Here is a 15,453-nt window from a genome sequence, read left to right on the forward strand (position 1 = left end):
AATTTCATACTTTAACCCCTATTATTAAGATTACCATTTCCTAAGTTGAAAACTTACATTAAAAGTATTTTAATTAAAAAGTCATATTACAAAATTGTAGACTACGTGTTAAATAAAGATGTATAGAAAAACATCATGAGTTTAGATTCCATGCATATTTGGTTTAAAGTGTATGGCTTTTAAGATTATTTGAAAAGAGCAATCCCTAGAGTCTCTTGCTCGTTCTTCTCAGTGAAGTTGGCACAGTGAACGAGCAGTAGCTTAAAAATGACGTTTTCAAGTGTAAGAATTTGACCTTTGGAATAAATGATTATATGACTTTGACTTTGTACGTAACTTTTGGTGTCAAAAATTTTATTTTTTTACAAAAAAACTATTTCTTTTTTTCGTTTACCAGTAGGAAAAAGTTTTATCAGTATATTAACAATTCAAACAACCAACAACCTTATTAGGTATGCATTTTGTGTTCCATTTTACGTGTACCGAAACACTTATACAGATAGGTACCTAACCTTTTAAGGTCCTTGGTGCCTACACCACTTTCAAAACTTGGAGGATTTTATCTTTATTAAACTCTTAATTGTTATTACAATAGTTATCGAAGTGTTTACGTGAACAAGATAAAATAATATATGTAGGTGTTTTATAATATACCTTTGTGATAAAACTGTTCTTGTGGAAATTAATTATTCATTTATTGGATTTGAGTCAGAAAATGATCTATTGTTGAAGCCTTGGGAATCACTACCTTTTTTATATTATCAAGTGACGGGACGAACAAGTCGAGCGCCTGATAGTGAGCTACACGCCTGTCCATAACAGTTGCAGTGCCACTCAGAGCTTTAAATCGGAAAGATCTGAGGGGCACTGCCACTGCGCCTGTCGTCCTGAGACATAAGTTGACAAGTTTATGTGCCTGTAATTATCCACATGGAATCTTAATAAGCCGGCAAGAAAGGAAACTCGCAACGTAGTTTCCTATCATAGATATAGAAAAAAAGGGGAGATATGTAATGACGCTATAAAAAATATTCCATTTTTCATACTATATCTACAATGGTACTGATGTATTATTAAATTAATACATTAATACAAATTATTATTATTTTCTTAATGGCGGCCACTAGGCTTGGACCAGTGTCAGTTTTATAAGAATAATATAAAAAATATGGCGACTGTCGCCAGTGTCAATTTTCCATTATACGTTACCACGGGTTGGTAAAGCTGTCACTGTCAAGAGTAAACTCGAACCATCAACGAATTTAATAAATTAAATTATGTTGTTTTTTTATGAAGGATTTATGTAGTTTTCTATAATTGTTTCTAATTTATTTTGCATGCACAAGTAAAATAAAGCAAATTATTAACAATTATTATTAAATATTTTATGTATTTTTTAAATGCATTTGCTATGGAAATTGAAACAAAGTCAGAAATAGTAATAAGAAAACCAATCTTTCGATTTTCCCGCAGCTTCAATCCAACCTTCTTTTATTTTGAACTCATTGGAAAAACTTAAAAATTAAAAATATTCTATGCTTAATCTACGAGTATAATGGAATTTAAATATCTAAAACACATAAATTTTTCTTCAAGCAATAGCAAACATCCAAATTGACATGAAATTGAAACGGTTATCCGAAATATGAGTTTTGTTAAAGTTACTCGAAATAAAATGTTTAATAATAATAATAATAAAATAAAAGAAATCAATTTAACATTCAAGTTAAATTGATTTCTTTTCGCTTCGATATTTTAGGGACTTTAATTACAAAAATCATAGTAAGAAATTCAAACATTTCAGTAAAAATTTATCCTCGATAATCATCAGTCTTCGTAAATGAATATCACTATATTTGAGTCTAGAAATTTCTATGGAGACAAAAAGAAAACATTGAATAATAATAGAAATAGTAACTGAAAATGCAAATAGCCGGTGAAATAAATTTTTGTTTTCACTCCAATTTTTACAAGGTGTATCGCTACAACTTCGCATTTTCACGTTTTACGAGAGATCATGTATGTACAACGATCGCCATGTCACTGTGGCGATGTTTGTAGGCGTGTCACCTCGATATGGTCATTTTGACCATATCGAGGCGACACGAACCACCCCCCATACCATATCTCCCCTTTTTTTTGTATCTATGTTTTCTATCTTGCATGAACATAAAGGTTTTTCTAACCAACCCAAGCCAGCCCATACGGTCGGAACTCCGTCACGGAATTACTTTTCGGAGTATCCATTCCAGATTCCGGTATACATCATACACATACCTATGTGTTTGACATACGTAACATCCATTTCCATTTGGAATAACAAAACTCCGTTGAGATACGGGTGGCATTGAGTACATACATTCTGGCAGTGAATGTGGAATTTGACGATGATTTTGTAATTCAATTGCATTGTTGCTGTATCTTGCTAAGAAACAATTTCCCCGTTCATCCCTGGAACATTGTTGCTATATTCGTACACACATTGCAAAATTATATATACCATACAGTAATTGTGTATGGATCGGTTGCCTTCCAAATTTTGTAACGGAATTAGTGTCTAGCCTAATAGGTAGATGTTATGTAATGTTCCGCAAAGAAAAATATAATTTTTTATCTGTTGAAATTGGTTGAAGAAATGGAAAATCCGTCGTTATTTTACTTTTATCTACGCTTGGACAGGTTTATTTGTTTATTAATTTATTATAATATATAATTTATTAATTTTATTTTGAATCTTGTTATTAAATGCGTTATTTACGTTTATGTTTACGTACGTACGTATTTACGCTGAGTAGGTAGATTTGTAGAGGTAGGGTTATTAAAATATTCTTTATAGTCAGGTACGCCTAATTTACATTTTTCAGTAATTGTCGTATATTAGCAACAAAATACATCAAGCTAGAAGTCGGAATAGGGTTGGTATGTTTACATAAAGTTCAAGGAACTAATACACGTAGAGTGGATAATACCTCCCTCTAAAATCCTGGAATTACTTTATTGTATTTTGTTCTATATTTTTTATCTGTATTGTTATATCTTACAAACCGCACCCGCTAGCGGTAGCACTCTTTATAAGATACGTGTTTGAAAAAGTAAGGCATCGTTATATCATTCGTCTATTATACCCAATGACCTTTATATCGTGCAAGAATATGTCAAATGTCTGTATACTATAAATTAATTATATCCATTGAGCGTTATATTGACCAAAAATGTGTCATTTATTGTTATATCTTACAAACCGCACCCGCTAGCGGTTATTCAGGAGATGGCAAAAGTTTCTATTTATTTTAAATTTCTTATCAAAGGTGTTAATTGGGATGCATTACTTTAAGAATAGATCAAAGCCAGTAAAATGTGATATGAAATCAGTCTGCAAAATTTGTAATACAATGCACTTTTTGCATTTCAGTTACTTTGTGCTTTAAGATACGAGTTTGAAAAAGTAAGGCGACTATAACAACTTTCAAACTAATATACCGATGGCATAATGTACATTTTATATAAATATTTCAGATATAACATTTTCTAAGAATAATGTATTGTAAATATGACCCGTATTTTTTAGTTGCAGTACGAGCGCCATTAAAGCACCATAATGGTGCGCGAGCCGAGCGAGCGAGAAGCGCCGATACTAATTTCGATGCGAAATCAGTAGGTATTTCAATGAGAAATTCCATTTTTAGTGTGAAAACCATGTCAATGGTGAAAACTAAACAATTAAACATTCTTCATACTTTCATTTGCTAATTTATTCACTTAGGCGTTTCAACTATTTGTGAAACGAAATAATGTGTTATATTATTTAATACATTATATTAGTAATACTTATACCATTAGTTAATTATCATCCTTATATCTAATGTTATACTGAAGTTTTATTATACACATTGCATTATTATGCACATGCCTTTTGTTGTTATACTGCCCTTCTTGACATAACTAACGCATTTGCTTTTTGGGAACTTTCGAGATATTGACACCTAAAGTGTTTTTCTTAGATAAGAGTCACTTGCGCTGAATTTGCTTATAACAATAAAACTGAAACTAAAGTATTATAAAAACCGCTTATAGGGGGTTGTAGATCTTGTTTCGCTGATTCCAGATGTGTTAATAATTCAATTTCGGTAAAATCGATTACGTTAGTTATTATAAGGAAAGCTCTTATTGATTATAATAACGCACACACGCACACACTCAACATAGCCCCGCACTAGGGAAACTCTGTGTCGCGGGTGCCATGGACACATACATAGACAACCACAAATTACACCCAAACTCACGAGAGAAATAAATGTAGGCCATACAAATATTTCTCCCGACCCGGGAATCGAACCTGGGACCTCCGCGTGGCAGTCCGGCGTGGTAACCGTTCGGCCACAGAGGCAGTTAGTTAGTTAGTAAGTAGTTGATTATATTCAATGAGTGATTATATCCTTACAAATTGCATCAAATGTTGTTATACCAAGTTAAAATAGATTATTTGTTGTTATATCTTTCATTACACACCCATAATAATAATTCTTCATACACCTCCGTCTTTTTCATGTCAGTTATATAATTACTTCCATCCAAAGGTTGTCTGGCAGAAATCGCTTAAAGCGATAAGACCGCCCACTGTAGCACCGCTTATTTTTAATTTATTGTATTGTATTTGTTTCCTTTTTTGGTGTATAATAAAGAATTTTTGTATTTGTACACCTGTAACTAGCACTTACTACTACTACTGTAATGTATTCCAGAAGAAATGGTTTGTAATGGTAAGTAAAAATATAACTATTTTTGATAACAAATACAAAGAAAAATTCTTTCGATTCGACTCTATTCGAACAGGTCTCGTCGTGATTGCCACTCTTACCGACAGAGCCACAGATCGACTCAGCTTCTCTATGGCAAAACATTGATTAATGTACGTACTCATTACTGCGTTCCGATTTTGAAGGGTGCTGGTGAAATTACAGGCACATGGGGCTTGTTAACTATGTCTCAAGTCATCATGTGACGAGTGTCCCTCAAATCTTTGCGATTTACAGGTCTCAGCGGCACTACAACTGTCATGGACAGGCGTGTAGCTTACCACCACGTACTACTTACTATCATTATTGTGATCTAATGGCAGTAAAAACACCATGACATTGAATACAATAAATTATTGATTGAAAAAATAATATATTAGTGATTTTTTGATTTTCTACTTTTTTTATTTAAAAATTCCGTTCGCAAATGTTGCATAATATTATGCAAATATACTGTCTATACATATTTCTGATTGTATGTGACCTTGCTTGAATTCAATCGTGCTGATAATCTCTTGGTACACTTCGCCACAGATAAAGCTATATAGTCTGCAATTTGTTTAAATTTAAACGCTATGTAAACGAAGAAAAGTACAATGTTTAAAAAATTATATTATAATTAAGGAGCAGTAGAGCTCCTTGTGAAAGAGTTCGTCCAGAGAAGTACTGCCACCTTACATATTTTAAGTAGTAATGTTAGCAATACTGCTTTCTGGTTTTGAAGCGTAAGGGTGCTGGTGAAATTACAGGCACATGGGACTTGTCAACTTAATATGTTTTCTTTTGTATAACACGTTGGTCACGTCTCATAGTATCATAAAAAGAAACCTGACAGTTTGTAACAAATCTGGTTGCGGCCCACAGAGCATTAATTCGTTACCATTTCGTTACGCTGGAGACGGGTTAAATGGGATACTGTTATTTTTAATATTGCAGATAGGTATTTATTATTCGAGAGAAAGAATGAATAAATTATATCCATAACATAAATATCGAAGTAAACATTTACTTAGACAAGCCCTAGAGGCGGATTTGGTCTAAGACTCATTGTCGGGTTCGCCAGGCCAGCCAAAAAAGGCCTATACGTCTATAATTTCGAAAAATTTACGAATTCACGAGTAGTTTTTGGCCTAGGATAATAACTAAGAAACTGAATTTTTTGTGTTTTCAATTGTTAATTTTTAGCAGCCGCAGCAATTTTATTGCGACCGGCATTTTGAATCTCCATTTTGATATCTTTTAATATGATGACCCACCGAAGACGAAGCTTAATGCCTATAAAATAAATAATGGACTAAAGATTTGGCGTATGCTTATATAAATAAAAAGAAAAGAAAAATTCAAGACTTGGCTGTACGGTTTCGAACTTTCACCTATTCCTTTACGGAAAGAATGAAAAAAAAAAACAACAACAAACAAGACAGACAGCTTAATATTTTATTTTTATTCAATTCCAATCTTATCACCCTCTACGACATTTATGATTGAACATTCTTTCCTATCTCCAGTAGTTTCCGAGATAATAAGACAAAATTGTTTTGTCACTGTCATCTTATTTTTAATAAATCGAATTTGGAACAGTATTTACTTACTGCATAAATTGGCCAGGGTATGTTTTTTATGACACCAAGTCACGGGACGAACAATTCGTGTGCCTGGCGGTAAGCGACACGCCTGTCCATAGTAGTGCCACTCAGCGCTTTAAATCGCAAAGACCTGAGGGGCACTGCCACAGTACCCGTCGCCGTGGACGTAAGTTGACAAGTCCCATGAGCCTGTAATTTCACCAGCACCCTTACCCTTCAAAACCAGAATGCAGTAATGCTCACATTACTGCTTGGTGGTAGAAATGTGTATCTTATTATTAATAAATAAAAATAATAGACGTCCACACCAAGTCGTCATTACATAATTATTGTAGGTCATTATTTAAAAGTTGCTTATTCGGGTTACTCGTATTTTGCGCTTTACCTTGGAATTGATCCGCAATAACGGTTTTCCACTATATTGGGAAGTACAGTGAGTACATTTTTATCAGTCAGTACAATTATGTAGATAATAGAAATAATTAAATATGTCATGGATTTGTAAAACACTTACTCATGTGGATTTATTGCTATAACACATAGTATTATTAAAATTGTGCTTCGCAACAATGTTGCAATCCTGTTAAGCGAATAGTTGTGTTACATACGCAGTATTACCTACATAGAATCTTAGAATAATAACGCATAGAAACCTAGCCCGCACACGCTAAGTGAGGCAAATTGTAGGACATGGGCTTACACGAGCGAGCGGGCTGTCAGTGCTCAAGGTCAAGTTGCACCGCGAGCAGCTCAAAAATTTTTGCTAAAAATGACGAAATGTGCGGTAATTGGGTTTAAAAATAGATCAGACAAATATAAAATAGACACTAACATCACATTCCACAAGGAAGTAACGCGTTTCAACTTGTATTTTTATGTAAATATTCACTAAAACAGAAAATTAATTTCGTTGCAACAAGATACTAAAATGTTCCAAAGTAACGGGTTTTTTCTCCCCATTTTGCTATTCTGTTTCAAAATAATTATATTACGTAATTTTTTGAGAATAGGCAATATCGCGACGGTTGCAAAATTTCTACAAATGTACACCGCCGCAACAACATTGTAGGGAATATACGTTAGCTACTTTTACGAAATATATTTAGTGTTTGCCTTCATTAAAAAAATCATTATTCTTGTTCATCATACACTTATTTAAAAAAAATGTCTTGCCCAGACTCAAAAGTTCTTAACTAAAATTATTTCAGGAAACTAACACTAACTAAAAAGTCATCGTCAGTTCTCCAAAATCGTGTACAAATAACTTTCAGGTTCAGGTTCTTAATTGTTATCGTGTACTATTCATATAAACATACCCACAGATAATATCAGGCTATTTATATATTCAAATTCGATAGTCGCACTTAAACTCGCTTGTAGGTTTTTGTTCATATAAGAGTTAAATAAGAATTGGGTAGTATTTAATAAGGTGCCTACAGATTTGCTCGACATTGTCGATCGACAGTAACGATTGAGAATTATAGACGTTTTCGAGGAGTTTTAGAGTGCTTATTACGAATGTAGCATCAATTTCTAAATCCAAGATGGTTGACAACAATTTTCAAAAATGTATTTTTGGTAAACCATAAGGAAATGGCATGTATATCTGAATACAAGATGGGGAACAAGACTTCTAATTCTTCTTCTTTTAATTCTTGGCCATCTTGGATTTAGAAATATGTGCTATATTCGGAATGAGCAGCCCCTAATACCTTGAAAACGACACCCAACTTGCCATTATTTGAAAAATCGTGCCCGCCATCTTGGATTTAGAAATTAGTGCCATATTCTTAATGAGCACCCCCAAATACATCGAAAACGACACCCAAACTGCTATTATTTGAAAAGTCATGTCCGCCATCTTGGATTTAGAAATAAGTGCTATATTCCTAATGAGCACCCCCAAATACCTCGAAAACGATCCCCAACTTGCCATTATACGAAAAATCGTGCCCGCCATCTTAGATTTAGAAATGAGTGCCATATTCGTAATGAGCACCCCTAAATACCTCGAAAATGATACCCATATTGCATTTATTTCAAAAGTCGTGTCCGCCATCTTGGACTTAGAAATAAATGCCATATTCGTGATGAGCACCTCGAATACCTCGAAAACGATTCCCATATTGCATTTATTCGAAAAGACGTGTCCGCCATCTTGGATTTAGAAATGAGAAAAGTCGTGTCCGCCTTCGTGTATTCAGATATAAATGCCATTTCCATAAGGATTACCAAAATAAATTTTTGAAAATTCCTGTCACTTGACGTTGTCGATCAACAGTAACGATCGACAAAATCGAGCATATCTGTAGGTACCTGATCGACAGTAACGATCGACAAAATGGAGCAAATCTGTAGGCACCTCTAACTTAACGATGAGTTAAGCAAGATACAATTTCCCCACTTTTGAGGGAAATGTTATTCCATGGCATCATTATTTGTATATTTGTGTGCGTGCCGACGAGCGTAAATACAAGTTGCTTACGCTTACATGAATTTGATTTTTGCCTCACTTGTGACAGTTCGTTTTTTATGAAACTATCATTCTATGCGTTATTATTCTAAGCATAGAATTATTAAAATTGTTTGATTTAAACTTTCACGATTTTCACACATTATTTGATTTTTATTTCAGGACTTAATCACGGAGAAAAAAAGTATAAACATATGTTTTATACGTGATTAAGTTCCGAATTAAAAATCAAATATTATTAAATTTGTGCTCCGCGACAATGTTTCAAATCCGTTAAGATAATAGTTACGACTATAAAATAACATGCTGTTACTATATGCAGCCACATTTTCGTCAGCAATACTATAGAAAAACTGTGAAACAGATCTTATTTATCATAGCAAAAATTATAACACAACCAAAACATACAAAATGAAAATATTTTTTAGGGTCTAAATCGCGTTTCGGATCGAAATAGCGTATAACATGCGGGACCATGGGACCTATAAAGAGCCCAAAACGTTGGTTTGTTTTATAAAAAAATACTTATTTACATAGATCCAAAAAAAATGGTCTTATTTCCTATGTGTAACAATGGTGAAAACCTAAGAACTCCATATAGTAAAAACACTCACAAAAATAAATACTATATACGCTCTGTGGTCGAACTACTTTGCTCTATTCCCTACCCTACGAATATTTAAGCAATGTGAAGACCCAGATCTGTTGAGGTAAGGCAATATCAATAAATTCAAGGAAACCTGACAATCTAGAACTAGACTGTTGTCCGAAGACATATTAAGGTATTAAAATATTCAATAAAAGTGCAAATAATTTGAAAATATTGCCGATACAACTATTATGTGGTAAACTAAAGAAATGGCTTTTGGGAAATTGTTTATATTTGTAAGTCAATGAGTTTTAAACAATTTTTCAACTATATTTAACCATTTTATAATATTGTAGCCGTGGTAGCCTAATGGTTTGGATATACCCCCTCTCAAGCAGGGGTCGTAGGTTCCGGGCTAGCACCTCTGTCTTTCTTGGAATTTATGTGCGAAATTATTAACCATGAGCTTTTCGGTGAAGGAAGACATCGTGAAGATACCTACACGTCGAAGAAGATTCACAACCCCCAACCCGCATTCCGCCAGCGCAGTGTGGCGGACTATGGCCTAAATCCTCGCTTGACAGGAGACCCCTGCCCGACAGTGGAACGTATTTTTTTATAATATCAAGTGACGGGACGAACAAGTCGTTAACAAGCTTTAAATCGCAAAGATCTGAGAGGCACTGCCACTGCGCCCGGCACCCTTAGACACAAGTTGACAAGTCTCATGTCCTCTTCCTTTTTTGAAATCGGTTAATAATGTCTCCTTTAAGCAAAATATCCTATCTACAATATTTAAAAAATGTTCTCTTCGTATCCCAAATACCGTGTGACGCCCTGAGTACAAAAATCATAAAGGTCATTGTGGTCTATTTTTGGAATGTTCAGGTCTCCTTTGTGCGAATATATGGCAGATCGTCACAATAGCCTATTTTGTATAGCGGAGGATCATGTTCATGGTCATAGTCATTTATTCATTCAACACAACAAGTCTTCACAATACAAGTACCAATGCAAGTGCATGATAAATAACGAGAGTTTTGAGAGAGTTTGTGCTAGACTCCTTCGATCACAATCAATGTTTTGTGAACAAACAATGAGCACTCAAATGAACAATATACGATTTCCAAGAGTTAACAGTACTTATCATTTTGTTCCATTCCAGTCCCTTTGTAGTCTCACAATTAGTGAACATTTCTATTTACAAGTAATTCTTCTAGATTTATTTATCATTAATTAATTTACATAACTACTAAGGATAATTAAAGGTAGTCAACATCCCATACGTTGCTCTGTTCCCAAAGTAACTAAAGCCGTTGTGTTATGGAAATCGGAAACAACGATGATACCAGAAACACACACACAAACAGAAACGTCGTATTCCAGAACTCTACTCAATGCTCAAGTCAGGATTTGAGCAGACTTGAGCATGATTTCAAGCCTTATGATGCAATACGACCCTAATGGCAAGGACTTGAGTATGATTTCTAGTGCTTTGAATCATATGAGTATTAGAGTGATTTGATGAGTTTTAGAATACGACCCTCAGACTCGAGACAATATAGAAAAGTTAGTTTCTACATTAACTCTGTCGGGAGTCGAACTCAGGACCTCAGAGATGGCGACACCAAGAAACCCGGTGAACAAATCACTCGATCACGGAGGTCGTTAAGATTTAGGAAATGAAAAAAATTTGTTTTTATCTAAATCGCGTATATTTGTGTTTTCAAACAAGCCTACGTTTTGGGTCCTTTACAGGTTCCATGATCACGACTAACTTGACTGGACTGACCATGGGACCTGTAAAGTGCAAGGAACGTTGGTTTGTTTGAAAAGCAAATATACGCGAAAGAAATATCTAACAGAAACAATCGCGAAAACCTTAGAACTCGATACTTCTAGATTTTCTATAGATTTAAAAAATTATTCTTTACTGGTTTAAATATTAAAAAACAAAAACACGTTCGTTACTATCTTAATAAAGATAACACTCAAATTAGTTACTTGAAACACGTTATTTAGCCAAGTATGTATGACAAAACAATATTTGTTACTTATGAGCAAATTTCTATGATTAGTTTAATAACATAAAAGTATTTCGGTCGTTGAGATATAGTCGTAAATCGCGTATATTCAAACCAACCAATGTTTCGGGCCCTTTACATGGGCGAAAACCTAAAAACCATATAAGTATTTTGGTAAATAACACACAAAAAACTTGCCTACAAGATAAGCCGTACTAACAGTCTTATTTTGAAAGTGTTATTTTGAACGCTATGTAAATACGGTAAATTTTCAATTAAGATTTTTATCACATTGCATAATAATAAGACGTGATCCATTTTACAAAGGGATAAGCAATTTCCTTTAGTACCGATGGCATAACAGGTCCTCTATGATATTTTACAAAGGTATATTTAAATGAAAAAGACGTACCTTTGTGTATTTGATATCAACTTTCACCATATTGTATGTGGTTTTTGACTGTTGATAGAAACGTGTGTCACCCACCACGGTCACCCGCAAAGTGATTCAATTTCATTCTATCGTTCTTTTGTACTCCATCATTTACAGCCATCCAATGCCCCTATACGTTGATTATCAATAACTTACATTGAATGTTATATTTCTACACATAAAACTCAAAATCCATTTGAGCGTGTCCCGCTAAACAAACAACTCGCTTGTGCGTATTATTATCGCGCGTACAATTGAATAAAGTTAAGTTTAAATGTATAAATTGCGCTCGAAAATTTGGCCTTAAAAGCATTAGTGGCAAGGCTGATATTTCTGTGCATGATTTCGCCCGGCATTTATACCGGCAGCGTTAAGATCATGCATCGTACAAATTGTATTAAACATACAATAATGGTTGGTTGTAGTTTAAGAAAGTAACGAAACAATAAATAACGATCTGTGTACTTCTTAAAAAAACTGATATTTGTGACGCTAAGATTATATGGGTATAAAATACCAAAGAGAGCCGTAAGTAAATTTTACAAAACATGCGCTACTTACTGTAGTTGGGTCTACCTACTCAATGTTTTGTTATTATTATTTATACAAAGAACGAACAAACATAAAGAAAAATTCCTTCCACTCGTTTTCCACCGGCCTCGAACTACCGACTGTTGCTTCGACGTGGCTACAGCTCTGCCAATTGAGTGCAGACTGAAACGAGTTTTTTTATGATACCATGTGACGCGACGAACATGTCCTGGACCTGATGGTAAGCGACACGCCTGTCCATAGCAATTGCAGTGCCACTCAAAGCTTTAAATCATAAATATCTGTGGTGCACTGCCACTGCGCCCGTCACCCTGAGACATAAGTTAACAAGTCCCATGTGCCTGTAAATTACACCAGCACCCTTGCCCTTGCTCACATTACTGCTTGGCGGCAGAAATAGGTAAGGTGGCTAATAAATAGGTACTTGACTGTGTGCTACTAAAATTGAAAAAAAAAAAAAAAACTAAAATGGGAATGCATTGCATATTATTATGGCATCTGCCTGCAGCAGACTTATTTCCTGAACGCTATAACTTGGACCTTTTCAAGCAAGATTAAATAGGCATTATTTAGGTGTAGTATATGTTCCATCGTCGAACTCATCGTCACTTTTCATCAGATGAGATGGAGGTTAAATGCGCACTTATATTTTTATTTAAAAAAAATCACGCAAAAATAAAGACGGTATATTGTTGTGAATGGCATTTTTCTCCGTGCAATGCAGTTTTATATCGAGCAAGATTGTCTGAACAAGTTACACTCTCTACCAAGTTCCACCAGATGAATAGAGAGACTATTAAAGATTTGAATATATTGACGGCAGTTTGTTTACCAAAAACCGTGTGACCACGAGTGAGGGCCTGACTGAAGAAACATACTTATATTTAACGCTAGACACTTTATACAATCCACGAGTGTTAAAAATATGATACAAAATCCCAAAACATTATTGTTATTTATACAAATGTGACACTAGGTAGCTGTCGAGCTATTTGCCATTTAGAGCACAAGCAGATTTGTATGCATTCAACAAATTGTATTATTAATTTTAATTCTGGTATTCAAATTGTTTTTTATTAATAATTTTAATTCTTGTGTTCAAATTGTATTATTAATTTTAATTTTAGTTTATAAGACTAATCATTTGTTTTACCCTTACTGGGTGCATGTAACATTTTTAATATAACGTGTCTACTAATGCAAATGAATAAATAAATAAATAAATACTTTAAATTTTTTTTACATATTCATAGCTCCGCACAGATTACACGCAAACTCACGAGAGAAATAAATGAGACCATATTTTTTTACTCGGCCCGGGAATCGAACCCAGGACTTCTGCGTGGTAGTCTAGCTTTAAAATGATTAAATTATCAGTTTAATGATTTTCACAATCGCAAAAATTAGATCTATTTAATCAAGTGTTTTATTGAATGTCAGGATGTTAGACCACCACAGTATTCAATTATTTTTTGTGAAATTACTCCGCTACTTAGTTTGTTATAATTATTAATACAAAGATCGAACATTCAGAAAAAAATCCTTCGATCCGGCCGGATTCGAACCGACGTTTTCTAGCATACTATGCTAGGAGACGTCGGTTAGCTATCTATGCTAGAAGACGTCGGTTAGCTATGTACGCCAGCTATCTATGGCTAGCTATGCCAATTAAGCCACGGAACGAACCAGCGGACCTCACGAATTGTTCTATGTGCTTGTTGTCGGATCTTTTTTTCTGGTTTTTAACGACTTTTTATTTTTTTTATTAGATCTATTTGATTTTGTTTTATGTTTCTTGTAAAATATAGATATAGTTTAGATATAGATATAGTTTAAATTTGTTTGAGTTTAGACACTATTTAATTTTATTTTTATAATAGATATGTATAAATATTTATAACTTTTGATATATTGTTGCCTGAATAAATAAATAGTTCAGGTTCTGAACTCTAAAGAAACAAAATTATACTTACAAAAAAAGCGGGATCGTACGTGTGGCGCACTATACGTTTTCGGAATGAATAAGAAAAAAATACTATAAACGGCCAGAATTGAATTCTATTCGTTTCTCAAAATATTCTCCGTTAACGTTAATGCATTAAAAGTGCACTTTTTCATACGAATGAACCAATTTTGAAAACATTTATGCCACTCCTCCGTGACAATCTCTGAAACATATTTTTCATACCCTTCGACCAGGTCATGAAAATCATTGACCGCGTAACTGGTTCGAAATAAGTAAAAGTCACAAGGTGCCAGGTCGAGACTGTACGCAGGATGGCTCATAAGGTCAACGTTGCTCACCTTCGAAAAATCATTTGTCTGTGTGACCGTGTGATAACTGGCATTATCGTGGTGCACGATGATAAGGCTTTACGGTTATTTTTACGGAATTAGTCAATAACTTCCGGCAAACAAATGGTCGTGTACCAATCACTATTCACGGTACAACGATTCTCCAAAGCAACAGTAGTCACGTGTCCAGTTTTATTAAAAAAAGAAGCAATCATCCGTTTAGAGGCACTTTGCACGCGCGCCGCTTTTATTGGTTTCGGCTCATCTCGAAAGACTCCTACGCTCGATTGCTGCTTTGCTTTGGGATCATAACTATAAATAGTAACCTTAAGTAACCTTAAAAGTAAACTTAAGGTCGTAGAAAATCATACTATGAAAATTTTCACGAGTTAAATCCATAGTGATGTAGAAAACCAATTTCTAAAATGACGCCACAATGTAAAAACAAGTGACAGTCAGATCTAACAATTGTATTCTACAGCCAAAGAGTTCCATTTTCAAATGTTGTAATTACTTTTTAAATATTGTTGATGTAAGTGGCCAGTTCCGGAAACTTAAAGTGCGCCCTATGTTCATAGTTCAGTGGAAATAGTAACATAAATACGTCTCAAATTAGCACGTTATTATCATAATTATTAAATTAAACCCCGTTTTAACTTTTATTGAACCGTGCATATACAATTTAGAAGCAGTAGGGGTTCTAGT

At 34.2% G+C, this 15,453-nt stretch overlaps 1 protein-coding gene across 1 annotated transcript in view; it reads right to left on the reverse strand.

Moving 5' to 3' along the window:
- Positions 1–11,925, reverse strand: part of LOC113226812 (aldehyde dehydrogenase X, mitochondrial-like) — a 20,639-nt gene extending 8,714 nt beyond the window's left edge. The window contains exon 1 of the mRNA XM_026459576.1: positions 11,881–11,925. Coding sequence (XP_026315361.1) covers positions 11,881–11,910 — 30 coding nt within the window. The 5' untranslated portion in view covers positions 11,911–11,925. The remainder of the gene's footprint in view (positions 1–11,880) is intronic.
- Positions 11,926–15,453: the final 3,528 nt, after the last annotated feature.

The sequence above is a fragment of the Hyposmocoma kahamanoa genome, unplaced genomic scaffold (genome assembly GCF_003589595.1).
Source record: "Hyposmocoma kahamanoa isolate Upper Pololo Valley unplaced genomic scaffold, ASM358959v1 202, whole genome shotgun sequence".
NCBI lineage: Eukaryota > Metazoa > Arthropoda > Insecta > Lepidoptera > Cosmopterigidae > Hyposmocoma > Hyposmocoma kahamanoa.